General features: G+C 43.1%; 1 protein-coding gene and 2 long non-coding RNA genes across 3 annotated transcripts in view; 1 reads left to right on the top strand and 2 right to left on the bottom strand.

The window, feature by feature from the left end:
- The window catches only part of LOC146766832 (uncharacterized), a 128963-nt gene extending 127385 nt beyond the window's left edge, over nucleotides 1-1578 (bottom strand). Inside the window, exon 1 of the long non-coding RNA XR_014957147.1 lies at nucleotides 847-1578. This is a non-coding gene — a long non-coding RNA (uncharacterized LOC146766832). The remainder of the gene's footprint in view (nucleotides 1-846) is intronic.
- Nucleotides 1579-6704: 5126 nt separating this feature from the next.
- LOC146766836 (uncharacterized) lies at nucleotides 6705-15208 on the bottom strand. The gene is made up of 2 exons (XR_014957146.1): nucleotides 14142-15208; nucleotides 6705-11152 (listed from the first exon to the last, which is right to left on the bottom strand). It is a non-coding gene; the product is annotated as an uncharacterized LOC146766836 (long non-coding RNA).
- Nucleotides 15209-15234: 26 nt separating this feature from the next.
- Nucleotides 15235-18101, top strand: LOC146766837 (regulator of G protein signaling 2-like). The gene is made up of 5 exons (XM_085586946.1): nucleotides 15235-15346; nucleotides 15505-15606; nucleotides 15708-15769; nucleotides 16598-16764; nucleotides 17131-18101. The coding sequence occupies exons 1-5, from the start codon at nucleotides 15237-15239 to the stop codon at nucleotides 17323-17325; spliced, it is 636 nt and encodes a 211-aa protein (XP_085443072.1). The 5' UTR covers nucleotides 15235-15236; the 3' UTR covers nucleotides 17326-18101.
- Nucleotides 18102-18247: the final 146 nt, after the last annotated feature.

Raw genomic sequence — 18247 nt, forward strand, 5'->3', positions numbered from 1 at the left:
TTTGAGTCTGCTTTGTGAAAATGTTGTTTAAAAAAAGATACCTATTTAAAGCCCTCAAATGGTTTAAGCAGGAAGCTCAAGGTAACTACATTGCCGTCTGAGAACATTCAAAGGTTCCATGTATCTTAAGGAAAAGAACTCCCTGAGCATGTAAACTATTGCTAATTAATGACAAAGACATGAGACCATAGACAGAAAACAATCACTACTTATCCAAAAAGTGATGCAGGTCAAGGCACCTGCATAAGTTAGTACAATGCATTTTCTTCTGCATTGTTCACCATGAGTTTAAAACTTCGCCATGTTCCTCAAATGCATCCCAGTATTCTATGGCTGGAGTCAAAGCTAATCACTACCCTCTAGGCAGGGGGAGACAAGTAGCAGGGCAAAATACAGGCCAATATATAAACTTCTGAGATTGCAAAACCTAACTGTCCTCTGTTACTGCAAAACTAACAGGATGCTTTGCGGATAATTTCTTTTATATTTCTGAAAAAAAGTAGAAATCTAACTCAACTCTCCTTTATGTACTCCATAAGAGGTTACATTCCAGACAGGACTATTTTAATTCAGAGTCGGTAAAGCACAACAGTTTTAAAATTCATTAATTTGAAAAAAAAAAGTCTGCTGGCATTTGCATTATCTACTTTTTATACTCTTGCAAAACAGTATACAATTTATTAATGCAATGAAACCTCAATTACTACTTAATCTTACTGATCAAGTCCTCAGATCACACTGTCAGCTACGTGCAGTTTATGCAGAGCAAAGTTGGTGAGGATAAAGATACAGCACAAGTTAGAATAACCAATATAGGCACCCAGAAATTTTCAGGATGCTTCATACCTTTCCATTTTTCCCAGTGTATTTATAGGCTGAAGGGAAATCTTGGAGCTGTTCCTTGGTAGCTTTCTTACCTAGGAGAGCTCCCAGAGCTGGAAAATTGCTGTAAATCTGCTAAATGGTACCACATGACCAGGTACCATAGGGGATTGGGGAAAATGCTCTCAACTCCTTATCTCATTATCTTTTGGGTAAATATTTATAAATAAATATGCCCTTAAACTTGAGCAATTACGAATGATAATAACTCCCTACTTATAAAGCTTAAAACATTGGGCCAGTATTACTATTTCACTGAGGGTTTGAAAAAAAGAAAAAAATAATTATAATCACAGCAGCACAGAATGCACAGTTCTCAGAATGGAGAGAAAACATTAAAAGTAAAATAATAAAAAAAATACGGAGAGGGAAGCATTCAGCCTCATTATTCAGAGGGCACTTTCTAGCTGCCAGCACCACTTCAAAGCTCTTGCTGAGCCCAGGGGGGTTCATACACAGGAAGAGAAGACATGAGTGAACACTCGTCTGGGAAGGGGACCAGCGTACAAAGGGAGCTCCCAACCTCGCAGGGCTGGCACTACCCAGCTCCGCCCTCAGCCAGTGACACAGCCCTTGCAGGGTGACAGCCAGCTGTGACCAAGAGTGGGCTGGATCCAGGGCTGCCAGGACTCAGCCCAGCTGTGCAGGACATTGGCACCAGGCTGTTCCACACAGAAGGTGCTCCTGGGCTGGCTGCAGGAGCAAGCAGCCCAGACACACAGTGGCAAATGCTCCTTTCTCACCCCACTGTACAGCCGCTTCCCTTTCTGGCAATGGCTGTGTTTGAGTACACATTTGCAATGTAGATTTTCAGTCATTCCAGGGAAAATGGAGGTTCATGGAGAACAAGGAACAACCTGCACACTTCTGAAGGCTGCTCTGCTCAGAGGGGGTCCAGCCATAACAGGAGTTTTGCCAGAGTTGCCAGCTGGCTGGCTGGCTGGCCAGTCAGATCCTGCAGGAAAGCTACACAAACACATGTGCCACAGCTGAGAAATACTGCTTTTCATCACTACAGCCATCATGGTAACCCAGCTCCATCAACAAGACAGCCAGCCAAAACTACAGCAGACATGCTGCAGGTCTGACTGTACCCATTCTTCCTTGATTGTCCTGGGTTGGCTATATGAACCTTGTATCCTCAATCATCTGTTCTGTTTATGCTGGATAATAAGTTTTGTACCTTTAAGACTGATTCCCTGATCAAAGTGGGGGAGAGAAGAAGCATGCAGTTTGTTATCAGAAGCTGCCCTCATTCCTCCACATTCCGGCTCCTGGACTGCGATTTCTGCAGCATGGAGAGACAGCAGGACAGAGCTGTCCTTTGCTTTTAGTTAGTTTCTAGCTACCTGAGGCAGAGAATTTCCCTGGACTGTGGTTTTTCTTTTTCTTGCAACTGTTTAAACCTGCTCTGGACTGAACACCAGAAGAGCTCTGGCAGCTCTCACCTGTGGCCCAGTGGGCTGGAGGGACTGATGAGAGACTGAGTGAGCCGAGCTGTAACCCACGAAGGGGACTTTCTGAGTTTTTCATCTTTTCGGAGCAGCAAGAGGTTTTATTGTTTAATATTGTTCACTTTTTTTTTTTTTTTTTTTTTGTGCTGGTGAATGTTTCTCCTGTTAAATAAGCAGTTTTTTTCCACTTTCCTCCAAAGAAATCTTTTCCCGAACCAGTTGGGGGAGGGGCTGTTTGAATTTTCTTTCTAGAGTAACACCTTTAGATGTTTTCTCCCAGATTTGCCCTAAACCAGGACACTGATCCACCTTCCCCAGGTCAGAAAGGACTTGCTGTAGCACCATTATAAATATATGTTGATTCTTTACTCAGAAACTTAAAAGCAAGCAGACAGGCAAGCAAAACCCAGTCTGACTAGATTTCCTCCGATGAGGGAGTTAAAAAAAAAAACTGGGAATGTAGTTTAATAGAAACCTGTTGATTTCTCAGCTGTACTTAACACCAGAAAAAAAAAAAAAAAAAAGGAAAAAGAAAATGACCTCGCTAGTAATGTATTATAAATGTAAACTGGCAAAGAAAACAAAAGTAGCTCAATTTGAGTACATTTTGAGTTGTAACAAAAGTAGCTCAATTTGAGTGCATTTTGAGTTGTTTCAGTTTCAATTTCTTTTAATAGAAGCAAATTAAATAATACTATCAGACAGAAGATTTAGCAAATATTCAAAGTACACTGCCTGTATGATGTACATACAGGGCAGTTGTGTAATACCTTCTGCAAACCCAAAAGCACAGCAGAGGACCTCAACACATCCTTCTTTATTCTCCATTTACTTGCAGAGAAACTGTCAATGCAGAAATACCCTCTAGCTTCAAGAAGCTTTCCCTGTGCTTAATCTGTGTCCAGTTTCAAATCTCTCTTCACTGCTTATTGTGTATGTATTGGAGTAGTTATCTGAAATAAAGAAAATACTTATATAGAGAAGGAATAATTCCATAATATACAGCAAAAAATTGTCCTCACTTGTCCCATAGGCAAAGCAAATAGAACAAAATCAATTTTGTGGGCATTAGTTATTCAATGGAGATTGGTATAGGACACAGCAGAAGGTAATTTACTCCAGATATTTTTTTTTCTTCTTTTCATTACCCCTTGCAATTTACCTATGTATCCTATGATTCCTAACATATATCCCAGAGATCTGATGTAAGCCCTCTTGTCCCCTGGTTTCTTTCTAAGTTATAAACTTGCCAAGAATGTTGCCCCAGTGTTCAAATAACCATTTCTTTTGGAAAACTACCAGAAAAACAAACTTAGTTAAAACAAAGGCATTAGGTAAACAACTTGATTTAAAAAAAATCCATAGCAACTAAACACCAGTTTAATGTTAAATGTGAAATAAGTTCACCATTCCAGAGCTTGAACTGCAGCTCATATGTCACGTCTCAGAGCAACATACATCAGAAAAAGTACTGAAAGATCCTGTTTTGAAGAGTGTGTTTACAAACTGCCACACAGTTGGTTTCTTTTATAAAAGAGTTAAGAGAAGCAGCCTGGAAGGAGCAGGTGAAATCACAGCCAACATCACAGAGCACTCCCTCCTCTGCACTAGTTCATCTTGGAAAAGATGAACCTGAGAGGAGAGAAGTGCTGATGAGACATGTTCAACTCTCCTCTCTGTCACCTCCAATTAACCTGTCCCGTCCTTTAAGAACTGGCAAGATTTCCTTTTTTCTCTTTAAATTATCTATTTGGTACATTTTAATACTTATAGCCAGTGAAGAAATGGTAAATTTCTTTTGTTAATGGTTGATTCTTTGTTAATTCAGGTTTCTTGCTCTCTTTTTTCAATGATGCATCAAGCAATCCTTGAAGAGCATTCTTGAGAAATACCAAGTGCCTAATGTAGAGATCTCATCACAGCTCCTAACTGGAGGCTGTGTCACAGTGTGGCACTGACTACTGTCCCTTTAAAAAGGAGTTTGCCAGAACAGTCAATGAGTTACTGACTCTTATTCTGTCAATGAGTTATATGAGTTATTTTGACAGCCTCTCAAAATTCTGAGCACAACCTGTAGTAATGTACAGTCCTGCAGTGACATTTTCTAGCACTGCAAACAGCCCAGAAAATGTTTCTTTAATGCAAAATTACCTGTCACTGCTGTTTGCTGTGACAGTAAATGTTCTGACTATATCTAGCACTGCAATATCAGCAAGGACAGCTTTACTAATTTCTGTAGAATTTTACCTAACATTCATTCAGACAGAAGAAATTATTTTATCATTCTCTTCACATATTTTTATAGGTTTGGACCTGTATTTTCCACATTGAATGTTTCACCTAAATTCAGCTATGAATTGCTCTGCTCTGAAGTCCTGTTATAATGCTGAACTAATTTTAAAAAAAGTTCTAGGGGAACCGTGTACCTGCCTATAGGGCTTGGAGGATTGGGATATTATTTTGCAACATTTGTCATTTAGGGAATGACTAATCTGTCAAGGTACTTGGCTATGTCTGTCTCCCAGACTGTCCCAAAGACACCGTGGTTATGGTCTGACCTCCTCAGTGTACTCTTCAAAGAGCCAGGAAGAAATTTCCACACTTTGATGAGGACAAATTTCACCCTTTCTCTCCTAGCCTTCATTCTGGGAGTAGCCCACAGGGTGCCACTGTGGGATTAATAACCTTGTACAGGGAACCTTCATTCTGGCCTTTTCTGAATCCAGAGAGTTTACCCTACAAATTTGGAAGTCGTTTCTGTCAGTATGATGACTAAAAAAGGTGTAAGACTGCCCTTCCTGAGATGCCTCCTCACTTTGATAAACAGATTTCACCAAAAGCAATGCTGAAAGTGTTAAAAAGAAAATATCACCCTAAAATAATTTTAAAGAAATTTAAAAATTCCACTGACAAATTTGATATTTTGCTACTGTTTTTGTTTTCCACTGAAAAGTGTAATTAAACTTCTGCTAGTTCAACCCAGCATGGAGATCAGGGTGTCCCAAGAAGTGGGCTTTTTAAAACTTTTTTGCCCATTGCAAAATATGAAAGAAATTTTATCTCATTTCAAAAGAAGTACTTATTTTCAATGCTTATTTACATTTGAACTTTTAAGTTGGTGCACAAATGGTTATACTCCTATACTCTGATCTCTAGCTCTCTTGTTGCTGTGCTCTTGACAGTGTCCACCTGTGGGAGTTGTAAAATGGAGTGAGTGATTCTCTAAGCCACAGAAACTTTCTGAATCAATGTCTGACTACCACCATTCAGGTACTTGCAGAGACTTTCATTAATGTGGATTAAAGAGTCATCAGAAGGGTTTTCTGCTGACATGCAGAAAACATGATAAAGATGGTTCCCACATCCAGATTTAATAAACATATTTGATTGTTTAATGTCCCTCTGCACACCCAGGTTAACAAATATAGTCTTTGGTGGGGTGGGGGGAGGGGGGTGGCAAAAGAGGCTGCAACTGGAAAAAGAGATGGAGCCAGTGTTCTGCATTACCTGGCTAACCTCAAACAAGATTAGTCATCTCTCTTCACCTGAGATGGTGACCCAGCTTGTATCTGCTAAGAAAACTTCATTGTTAAAAACAGCCTACTTCTTGCTAAGCTGCTTGCTTTCTGGATTGACAAAAGGCATAAAGAATTTGAGAATGTCCTGTTCTTTAGAATACAGACTATATTAACAAATCTCCTTTCAGCTTTTTTTGCAGAAGTGATAAAGGAGATCTGACATGAGTAGGACAGCCATCCGTGCTTCCCAGCAAACCTGCTATTCCAATTCCTGCCTGCTGCTGTCCAGTATCTCCTTCAAAACCAATATTCCCAAATGTCCAGGGGCACAGAGTGACTCACAATTTAGGCTCAATGCCTAAATTCATATTCTTTTCACAGCATCGCTAAAATAGAGATGTACACATCCACACAACAACAACCCTGTATGTAGACACACAGATCTGATCCACTTGACAAATTTCAGCTCTATTTTTAGAACTTCTATAAACTAATGTCAGTGTCTATGCAAAACAAGGTGGTTGAGGGCTGGGACTGATGAGGTCTCTGTCTAGTTTATATGTTACTCAGAGGATTTTGCTGCTAAGTGAAACAAGATCCATTTATAATGACTTTTTTTTGTTTGTTTGTTTTTATTTAGGAAAGACTGAGCATATGATTGGTTCAGTGTTAATTCATAGTAGTGCTAAATTTAGATCCAGAAATGGCTTCTGGTGGTTTGCATATGTCTTGGTTTGACAAGACAGGAGTCTGTGAAGGAGGGCAAAAGCCTCCTGTGCAATGGAGAAGGTAAACCCCCTCCCTCCGAATTACCAGGATTTTTAAATTAAAAGACTCTCAGGCAAAGATATGGGAATGGGAGTAACAATTCTTTACTAGGAGAAACTAAATAACAATTTAAAAAGGCAAATGCAATTGGTACAAACAGAACTAGTGATAAAGTCCACAACCTGACACTCTGAGGAGTCGGGGTGTTGGTAGCAGTCCAGTTGAAATGACAGCTGCTCCCCTTGCAGTGGCTGATGAATTGCAGCTGCAGTAGTGATCTTTAGAAGGGTATCATTTTCTCTGAAGATCTGGTGGCAGTTGGGCCGGTCTTCCTCTGGGAATCCAGCGAAGGGGCCACTTCTCTGGGAATCCCGCCGAAGGAGCTGCTTCTCTGGGAATCCCGCAAAGAGAGAGCTGCTCTGTCCCCCAAAAGGTACCACTTTATACCATAAAAGAGTGCTTGGCTTCCCCCTCTGGGTGGAGCATCTCACAATGGGATGGTGTAACGTTACCAGGCCTGCAGTGAGTCAGTCAATGGCCCATTAACAAACGATTACCTCTTCAGAGCAAACCATCGTTCTTGGAAGAGATAATAAACCTACCCAACCTCCAACAGATGGCAAATAGTATACAAGTTTATCTTACAAACCAGGACAGCATATTTTGAGCTTTACGGCTGGAAAATAATACTGAGGGAAGTATAACAGCCTATCAGGCACGGCCTGCAGGGCTAGAGTCAGAGAATGTAACAACTTGACTTCAGCAATCTCCAAGCAATTAAAATAGCACAAAACAAACAAACAAAATTTTAAAACCCAACCAAAAAAAAAAAAAAAAAACTAACCCAAAGAAAACAACACTCCTTACTACAGTGTTGTGGCACGGCATGCGCTCCTCTCGCCGCGGCACTCCAAGCCGTGCCAGGCTGGGCGGTGAGGGAAGAGAACGGGTGGCCGCTTCCCCCTGCAAGCTCTGCAGTTCAGTTCATGGCGCACGGGGACAGACGAGGGCGGCACGGGACTTGGGGGGTGAACGGGATGGTTTTATTCAGCAAACCCCAAGACCCCCTCAGGGGCGGGAGCAGAGGTTTTATACAGAACTCAGGAGGAGGGGTGTAGGAACAGTAACCACTAAGGGAATAGCAGGGGAGGAGTTTAGGGCAGAACTAACATGACAGGGAAGGTTCCAGGGAAAGGGGCAGGGAAAGGGAGGATTGGCAACTTGGAGATGAGGGGTTTTTTAGGGATGGGGGGGGGGAACAGATATTAAACAAATATCAAATGAAAGAAAAACACACCACCGCATCTCCCTCTTTTCTTTTACAAAAGGAAGGAGAATTCTGTGGTTTAAGCAAATTAATACAACATAAAATTATATGATAACTTTGTAAATTACTTAAAGGACATGAAAGACACATTATTGCATTTATAGGGCAGGAAGAGTAGTAACATCCTAAATCAGACATAAGACTGTACAAAACTTGCTGTTTTGCTGCTCTGAGTAACAATCTAGAATAATGCAAATAATTGAAATAGAATTGAAATCAGATAAAGACTAGGTGATTGAAATAGAATGAAATAATTGACAGAAATTAAACTAAAAAATTTAATTAGAATGATTAAAATTACAACTATTTAATTTAAATAAAATAATTAAATGGAATTATTGGAATTAAATACAATAAAAGATCAACTAAATATAACTAATAAATTTTTAAACCTCGCAGCAATGCAGCAAGCCTGAAGCGATATACTAGTTATGCGATTCCTGTAGCAATAATGGTTAAAAACACAGCCTTTAAGTCAAAAAATATTAGAAAAGACTGAATTAATTATAATTATAACAAAACAACTTAATATTAAATTAAATTGTAACATTACATATTATTAAAAAAAACCATAAGTTGAAAGACATCAAAAAATGATAAACTAATTGTGATTACAACACATGAAACATATAAAAACTTCATCTGGAATATATAAAATTGTCCTAAACGAAAGTCCAAATTAAGGGTACAAAGCATAGCAGGATTTGTGACTTCATCTGATTTAAAACTTGCTTCGTTATGGCGTTTGCGATGTTCAGCTTCTTAAATTCTTAAAGCAGAGTCAGCGGATAACGGCGCTTGTCTTAAAGCAGAGTCAGCGGACAGCGATGTGGTTTGTTCAATTTGAATGTTTGTTTGCGAGGTGGGCATAATATCTTGAGTATTAACTGGGATGATATTTCTTTCTATAAAATATAACTCAAATAGATTATTCAAAAAATAATTAAAAGCAAAAAGAGGAATTCGTAGTTAAATAAAAAGGAGTATTGGGTAGGGTACATTAAGGAATAGGATAGGGGAATCAGACAATCACTTAATTAGTGATTGCCATGATTAACAGGGGGTATCGGTAAGGGGTGGACTGGGGTGCCGCCATTTTAGGGGGAAGACAAAATGACGGATCCCCAGTCCTGGGTTTCGGCTCCATTTCCTCGGAAGAAGATCCCTCCCGACCTTCCCCCCGGAGGAAGAGCCAGAAGAAGGATTGGGGAATATCCAACCCCGCCTCCCCACAATAGGGACTAGCCTCGTGCAGGGATGGTGCAGGGCTATTGGGAGAGAAATGGGACTGGCGGGAAACCAGGGGCGGAAAAGAAGGGTCAAGGCGGGAAAGCGGGTTCCAAGCGGCGTGGCCAGCGCCATCTTGGGAGGGGGTGCCAGATACACTGCACTTGGCCTGAGCAGTGTCCGGCAGGGCACTTGGGGTGGCTCGGCCACAGCAATCCCCAAGGGAGGATAGGAAAGGGTTTTAGGAAAGTCCGAGGGGATGGGGGCATAGGGAGCTTCACAGAAGCAAAAAGGGGAAATTTATGGGGGGGGGGGGGGGCCCAACGCAGCTGGATGTCGGCGCAATGCGTGGGTGTAAAGGGTCTCTTTTAACAACTCTCCTATAGCTAACGTGTCGCCCTCTTAGCTGTTCCCTACTGGTGTCTTTTCTACCCCCTCCGTCCAGCCCAGAATGGGGAGGGGAGGATAGAGAAGACAACATTTTCGAGGAGAAGAAAAAGCGATCCAATCTAGGTCCCCACAGAAGACTAGGCGAAGAATAGCACTCAGTGCTAGCTTCCCCCAGAAAAGGAAAACCCACCCGCCTGCCAGGGACATGCAAGGCTACAGCCCCAGTCTGGGCGCAGACGGGGGTTAAAACGCAAAAAAAAAAAAGTGGCAGACCCAGCCGCCCGTCGGGGCGATCCCCACCCCGTGTAGCCTACCTTACCTTGCAGGCTCGGACGGAGATGGCTTGAATCTTCTCTTCGACTCGATGGAAAAGTCGCGCTAAAAACTGGGGATGTTCCTTCCCGGTTTTGGCCCTTCCGGAGGCCTGGGTGTTCCCGTTAAACCAAGACTCGTCCCCGAAGCCTTGGTTTCGGCCACTATCAGCCTCCGGTGGTCTCGCTGCAGATGCTGACCGAGGAACGAACCTCTTCTCGGTCAGCCCCTCTTCAGGCTCCCCCGAGCTGCTGCCAAAACCGCCCTCTGTGTCCTCGGGTAAGTCTGCCTGCCAAAAAGCTCTGCAGCCCGGCTGCCCGTGCAGCGCAGCTGCTCCAGGGCGGGTAGATGGCGAGAACAAAGAGGTCCCGGAGCCTCAATCTTTTTCGCTCGGCGCTCAGCTTCTCATAGCATCCGGCAGAGCTTTTACGGCCGTAGATTTTCCTCTTCCCTCCTTCTTCTTCTGTGAGGCGGGCGCCCCCACGAATTTGCCCGTTTTTTTTACAAGACGAAGGAGGGAACCATCCTCTTGCTACCATATGTTGTGGCGCAGCATGCGCTCCTCTCGCCGCGGCACTCCAAGCCGTGCCAGGCTGGGCGGTGAGGGAAGAGAACGGGCGGCCGCTTCCCCCTGCAAGCTCTGCAGTTCAGTTCGTGGCGCGCGGGGACAGACGAAGGCGACACGGGACTTGGGGGGTGAACGGGATGGTTTTATTCAGTGAGCCCCAAGACCCCCTCGGGGGCGGGAGCAGAGGTTTTATACAGAACTCAGGAGGAGGGGTGTAGGAACAGTAACCACTAAGGGAATAGCAGGGGAGGAGTTTAGGGCAGAACTAACATGACAGGGAAGGTTCCAGGGAAAGGGGCAGGGAAAGGGAGGATTGGCAACTTGGAGATGAGGGGGGTTTTAGGGATGGGGGGGGGGGGGAAACAGATATTAAACAAATATCAAATGAAAGAAAAACACACCACCGCACTACAGGTAATTGAAATTCTATCAGGAGCTAGAAAGGCAGAATGAATTGAACAGGATTAGTATTAGACCTAGGGTTTGAGTGAACTTCTTGACTTATTAGAAAAATGAGAGAGTGGCAGTTTTAATATTCATAAACATAATATTAATTTAGAAATTTGTACCCTATCACACATCCTGAGTTTGGCTGCTGTTATTCAGCAATGCACAGCACAAAACCTTCACTGGCACCATAGCTGGGCACATATGTGCTCCTCTGCACTGTTGCACATCAGTCCTTGCACTTCAGAGAAGACACAGGCTGAAAGAGAGGTAAGAACAGAGGGTCACAATGCTTTGCTAATCTCCTGTTCTGATGCTTACATGAATCATCTCACAGTACAGAACAGGATTGTACAGCTGTACATTCAAAAACAATAAAAATACAGGAAAGTTCAGCTGTGTAGTTTGCAATTTGGATTACAAAACAAAAAGACATGGCTCAACTTTTTGTTCCTTCTTTTGAATATGATTTTTCAGCTAGTCATAGCTGAGGGTTCAATAACACATTCCTCAAATAATTCCCATGCACAGTCTGAACTACCATGCAAAAGTATATTCTATCCTCCTGGCTTTATGAAACTCAGCTATAAACTCTGAACTACTTTTTCTGTGTCCTACCAGACAAGTAAATTAAAGAAACAAGGGTTGGCATTTCACAAAATGCAGACACGGATTTAAGTATCATTCACTGAGAAAAACTCATTGACAACTTCAAAAGATCAGCGTAGCTATTGCGACATAGATCGTACCCGAGATGGAAAAATCCTAATCTTCTCCCTGGGATCTTTATTGACTGTGTTACAGTCCCCTGTACATCCAGCCATTCCTGATGCCCATAGGAATTGTATAAGCAGAAAAAGAACAGAACATTCTCAAGAAAGGCTCTGAAAAGCAAAGTGTGATCTCCAGGGTGAGCACTTGTGCCATCAGATCTGACATCTGACATCAGATTTTGCTGTAGGCGATGGCAAATTTGTCACCGACTTCAAGAGCAAAGTTTGGGCTCTGGGCTATCTCCTCCCACCACTTTCCCTCGGCCTTGCCCTTTGCCAATGAGATCAGTGGGACAGAAATACATGGAAACTTTAAGGAGGACATAAAGGAAAAGCTTGAGCACTATGTTTGCGTTTGTTCTCAGCTACCAAGAGCTTCCCTTTTTCCAAAGGGCAGAAGTCAGCACACCCACAGGCAGATCTGCAGTGCTGCCGTGGGCACTGCTTGGGGCCACTCAGCCCTGTTCCCAAAGAAAGGAATCACACCTTGGAGACACAGATTTTCCAGCAGCATTCCACATTGTGCAGCACACCTGAACCTGTGCTGCACTTGCAACTCAGGACTTTTATTTACAACTCCAAATCCCAATTTTCCTGGAATATTTCAATATCCTGTTGCAAGATACAGTGCAGGACAAGGCTGAGATGACAAATCTCCTTTGCCCAGTCAATGTATGGCACCACTAGTGTGAAACAGAACCCTCTTCAGAAAGGTAAGCTGACCTGAACAATTTTGCCATCTTGCTTTGAAGAACCAGACATTGATAAAATGAAAGAAGACCTGGGTTTGGTACCTCTAAAACTGCTCAGTGAGCCCAAACAGTCTTGCAGGCAGTGCAGCCACACAGGGTCACTTCATGGCCACAGCACCTGGGGAAGTTCTCAAGGACAGAACTTAGCTGGCCACCTCCCAGCAGCCTCTTCCCTTCCATCCCAGTCCTGACTGGGTCCTTGCATAGCACACTGGTGACATTGTGGGAAGTAAAATGCTTTTTCTTGCTTTTTGAACATAAATGGAAAACACATTTTAGCATGCATAATGTGTAATTTATGTCCTGGCAAAGGAAATTGTCCCAGCTGAAAAACTCACCATGGTGAAGTGAAAAAGTATTTTGTAAAGTGTCTCTTTTACTGGAAAAAGCAGTAATATCCATGCTTTAAAATTATAATAAATATATAAACCAAAATATACCCAACACAGCTGATAATTTTAATCTAAATAGATTTTTAACCAAATGTTACAATAAGAAATTTTATAAGGTCATCTAAGCCCACAATTCCATATTCAGCCTAATTTTTTACCTGTTTTTTTTACACTTGAAAGATATTACACATTAGAACTGCCTTCCTTAACTGGTACTTCCATTTTATGGGTTTCTAAAAGAAGCAATAAAAAGGTTGAAATAGAAAGTATCAGATAAACAAATGATTCATGCTGCAATTTTCCATATGCTGACTACTGCCAACTTTACAGCTTGGCAGATGCTGGGAATATCCCAGCTCTACCCTTGCAATCCTCTTCTAGGACCAACAAGTAAACATCTTGTCAGGCTTTAAACATCTGCTGGATCTCTAGTGTGCTACAAGTAAGCTCCCAAAATATAATTGCTTGACCAAACCTTACTGTAGCTTGCTAGACTCTGAAGTTTCTCACTTCCCAATAGCTGGCACATTTTTCCCCATTCAGCTTTGAGAATCAGGTGAAAGAAACTTGAAACCAGCATTCAAACTGGGGAAACCTGCTGTCGGCAGGTGGGGATGTGCTGTTCTCCTTTGCAGATCATTTGATCCTTTGCAGGGGCTGCAGCATGAGGAAGGCCAGGGCTGAGTTTCCCTGTGTTATTCCAAGACTGCCTGTGCCAGGCCCGCACGTGCGGTGTTCCCACGTGTCACAGGCTGTCCCGCAGCCCCGGAGCGCTCACAGCTCTCCTGGCCCTTGCTCTCCATGCCAGTGACTAGTGAAGTACTAGAAGACAGTCAGCACACACCAATCAATCCTCCTGGCACTGCCTGCCTCACTCTTTGCTTTGGCAACTTCACCAAGTTTCTGGAATGGATGCTTTTACAGCACTTAGAGCCCTCCTCTTTCCATACTTTCTGCCATGGTAACCACACTCACAATAATTTCACTTTATGTACATACCATATACAGGACTAAGAGCTACCTGCTGCAAAAGCAATTTAAAGTGATTTGTTAAAATTTATAGGATTGAACTTTATTCTCCTATCAGATCATCAATATATACTGCAAAGTACAACAAGAAGCAGTGAAAAGTTGTTTAAATACTGTCACAAATTAAATGGCATTTGTTTTTCTCAGACATCTCATTTAAAGCAAAATGCTTTAGTGACGTTCCCCCCCCCCCCCCCCACCACACACACACAGCCCCCTGAATATCAGGCTAGCCCAGAGGCCCGAGGCTTTGAGGGGAGGAATATCAGGAGATGGCAAAGATTTCCAAAAGAGGCTCTTACCCCAAATATGTTGGTTCAGCTCTCTTTATTCTCTGGTGTCCAAGGAGAGGGTGGGGCAAAAGAGGACGATCAGGAAATGTCAGGGGTCTATACAGACTTTGGACAGGGTGGGCTTCCCTGGCTCTCCACCAACCTCGTTGGGGCAGGAAGGAGGGTCCAGGGTTATCTGATCAGAGTCACAAGGTCCCGGGGAAGGGGAAATAGAGTGCCCATGAGCTCACTGTAACACTTTAGTGCAGCTTGTTAGTGTTCAGCAAACAGAGCTTGTAAGGACACAGTGATTATTTAAAAGGATCAGACATTTATGCATCTAATGCAGTCATGATTGTGCTGAAGTTAGATGGCATTTTGGAAGTCAGTCTCTCTGGACACTGTTTTTTCTGGCAGGAAAGACAGGCTCTATGGTACTGTGGAGAGGAAGACACATGCACAGAAAAGAGCAGAAAAGCAGAGAGAGGGTAAAGAGAAACTCACATGGTTCGTAAATCCAAATTGTTTGGACATTATACCTGCCAGCTGGATACTGCTGAGAAGGACTACATGGCCTATTCAACAAGCCAAGGGCCGGAGTAAGGCGTTACAACTTCAGCTTCCAGTGTTGGGAGTAATTTACACAATTCACTGATAGGTGGCAACACTGCCCAGAGCTAGATCCTGTGCGGACAGGAGGTGGAAGGGATCGACAGCCTGGGTTAGCAGAGAGCAGACGCCAAAAGCACCACCGTAAGCTCAAATTTAGCCATATTTCTTCAAAAATTGAACTAGTTCTAAGTCCTCCTTTTTTCGTGTACTGGCCACACTCAAAAATCTGACTAACCTTAAAACAAACACCTCCAGAAGAGCAGGGTATGTTTTTGACTGACGGAAAGGACAGCCAGCCCTTTGGCGATGTGACACGCCGAAAGATTTCCAAGAAGCAAGGGAGTAAGGAAAAACAAAATAAAGGGGGAAAAGCAGACCTTATGCGGAGCAGAAGCAAAGTTTGCTATGCTGAGAAAGACAAGCAGCCGTGGCTGGCTCGGAGCCGCCCCCGGCCCGGCCCGGCCCCGCCCTCCCGCGGGGCCATAAGGGCGGGCGCGGCCGACCCGGCCGGGGATGCCGAGCGCGCTGCTCCCGGTGCCGCGGCACGGCGGGCGCATGGAACGGGGCGGCCGCCGCCGCAGCGAGCCGGAGGAGGCTGACAAGGGCAGGATGAAGAGAACGATGTGAGTCCCCCTCGCCCGCAGGGACGGGGGAAGCGTTTTTCTTGCCTTCAGAGGTTCTGGGTGACTACCGCTGCAGGAGCCGCCTCAGGGAAAGCGCTGCTGTCGAAAGCTCTGCGAGCTGTCATTTTTAACGAGCATCTCCCTCTTCTTTTTTCCAGTATTAAAGATTGGAAAACAAGACTGAGCTACTTTCTGCAGAACTCGTCCCATTCTAACAAAAGGAAATCTAAGAAAGCAGGGAAACACCGCAATTACTTCAGGTAAGTTATGAGAAAGAGACTATGTTTGAATAACTTGAGTGTTTTTCAAAAGCAGTACAGCTTGAGCAGTGTAGTCTGATGTTCTCCCTCTCTTTCTGCAGACCTTCACCTGAAGAAGCCCAGCTGTGGTCAGAAGCCTTTGATGACCTGCTTGCTAACAAGTGTAAGTTCGTCTTGAAGTACCATTTGGGAGCAAAGGGAAGGAGAAGTTTATATGTCTGTAAGAGTTTATTTCCTTCCATGTCAGTATTGTCACGTAAAGAGCTTGGATTCTGATCTTGCAAGTTAAATGGTTATAAAAGTCTAAAACCAAAATACATAGAAGTGGGTTATTTTTTTAATGTAAACTAATAAAACAAAGAATAGCTCAGTAGATTTTGTTTCTTTCTTGAAACCCCCATAGCTAAAATCATACCTGTTAGCTTGGCTTTGCCAAATGGGAGAAGGGCATTTGTTCCCTGAGCTCACTGCATAAGCAAAATAAATGCTTTTCAGTAATGTGGGAAGGATTCTGCAACACAGGTTCAGTGATCTTGGTGTTTTACTGTATCTCTGCAAGAAGTGGCATTCACTAGCAAAGCAAAAAGACTAAGAAATATTACTATTTGCTCTTTGAGCTTGAGTCATTCTTTCCATTGAAGGATTATTCCAGAGTACTGTAGCAGTCATATTTACTGCAGTGTAAAGGTTAACAGAGGAGACCTTATCTAGAGAAAAAAAAAATTTAATGCATTCTCAGGGATCACAGAAGGAAACATAACCGCAGAAATGGTTTGATTTTTTGTGTTTGCCTAAGAAATAGCAAACACAAAGGGAAATCTGCCAAGCTGTTAAAGCATTAACTTGCTTGCAAACATAAATTATGGAACTTCTTTATTGCCATGAAAAAAATAGACTTACAACAAAACATTTGGTAGAAATTGATATGACCAATAGGTAAAATCAAGGTTCCTGAAATAGCTAATTTATGGTAATTTTTTTCTTTCCTTAGATGGTCTTGCTGCTTTCCGAGCTTTTTTAAAGTCTGAGTTTTGTGAAGAGAACATTGAGTTCTGGTTGGCCTGTGAGGACTTCAAGAAAACTAAATCGCCCCAAAAACTGACCTCTAAAGCAAAGAAAATCTACAATGACTTCATTGAAAAGGAGGCTCCCAAAGAGGTAAAGAAAAGCTGCTCTGCTCTATGAGTTCTACAGCCATTATTTCTTTGTATTCAACATACAGATGTCAAACTGCATTGTACATAACCTCACTGTTAATGTCTGGGTCTGAATATAAGTGCCTTTTCACCAAGCTGGAAAATGTCACAAGCAGTGTTGCAGAGAATTTCTATTCTAACTGAGAAAAGACATATCTGAATTAGTTTTTGTTTTGTGCAAATGAAGAATTTTCTTAAAGAAAATTCCCCAGTAATTTGAACCTGCAGTAATGGGGTCTTGCCTTTTTCACCTCTTCAGAAGTTGTACTGTGTATTAACACTTACTCGAATTCTGCTCTAAGGAGTAATGTCCCTTTCTGTATTTCAGATAAACATAGACTTCCAGACCAAAAACATGATTGCACAGAACATCCAGGAAGCCACCCATACCTGCTTCAGTGTGGCACAGAAGAGAGTTTACAGCTTAATGGAGAATAACTCCTACCCGCGGTTTTTGGAATCTGAATTCTACCAGGAACTGTGCAAGAAGATGCCTACCAACAGAGCAGCCCAGGGCACGTGAGTGATGGAGAGGAGGGAGAAGCAACCTCTGGGCTAGCAAGGAAGCCAAGCCACAGCTCCTGAGCAGCATCCTGATGCAAAACATTGGGGCATTGACCACTTAGTCTGTATGCCACGATGCTAGGACAAATACTGACTTCGTTGCAGAGCTGATGGCCCAGAGTGACGCTGTTGGAGGGTGTTCAGGGGAGATGGCAGAAGAGTGCCAGCCAGCTGCCAGCACTGCCCTTCTCTGCCAGTGCTGCAGCCAGAGGTGGCTGTGCAGGAGCCCTTCTGTCACAGCCGAGGAGTGATGTGGCAGATCCAGACAGAGCTTCCTTCTTGTGAACAGAAGCTGCTGTCTGCACTTGGGCACTGCTGGGAACTTGAGTTATTGGTTGCCTATTTATTTTTCCTAAACAACCCCCAGCATTGCTGTTGGTGGTGGCTCCGTGTGCTCACACCGGTTCTATTACTGCCTCGAGCTGCCAAGAGCTGTGCTGGGTTTCTGTGCAACCTCTTCATAGTAACAGCATTGTGAGGGCAGGAAAGGATAGAATAACTCAGTTCCCAGAGGAACAGGTTCTGCAGCTAAAATATGCAGGGCTGGGTTGTGTCAGCAGGGCTGTTGGGCCAGACTGAGTGCAGAACTTGGGCAAGGTGAACAGGAGCTGTATAGTACTATATTTATATGTGGATTATGATTGTGTTGAATACTACAATGTCATAATTCTGTCTTGAAGACAGCAAGCTTCAGTGAAGTTTTACGGTTTTTAATAAACTATTTTGGTACAAAGCTTCTTTTGTTGCCCAGTATGTGTTGCACACACAGATAAACACTGGCACTTGATTCCAGAGTATGGGGACTGTGGGTCCTGAGTGATATCTTAATAGGGCTAATTTTAAAGCAGTTAGTTCATAATCTATGAATTGAGTTTTCTGTT

Source organism: Lonchura striata, chromosome 8 (genome assembly GCF_050655825.1).
Source record: "Lonchura striata isolate lonStrDom1 chromosome 8, ASM5065582v1, whole genome shotgun sequence".
Lineage (NCBI taxonomy): Eukaryota > Metazoa > Chordata > Aves > Passeriformes > Estrildidae > Lonchura > Lonchura striata.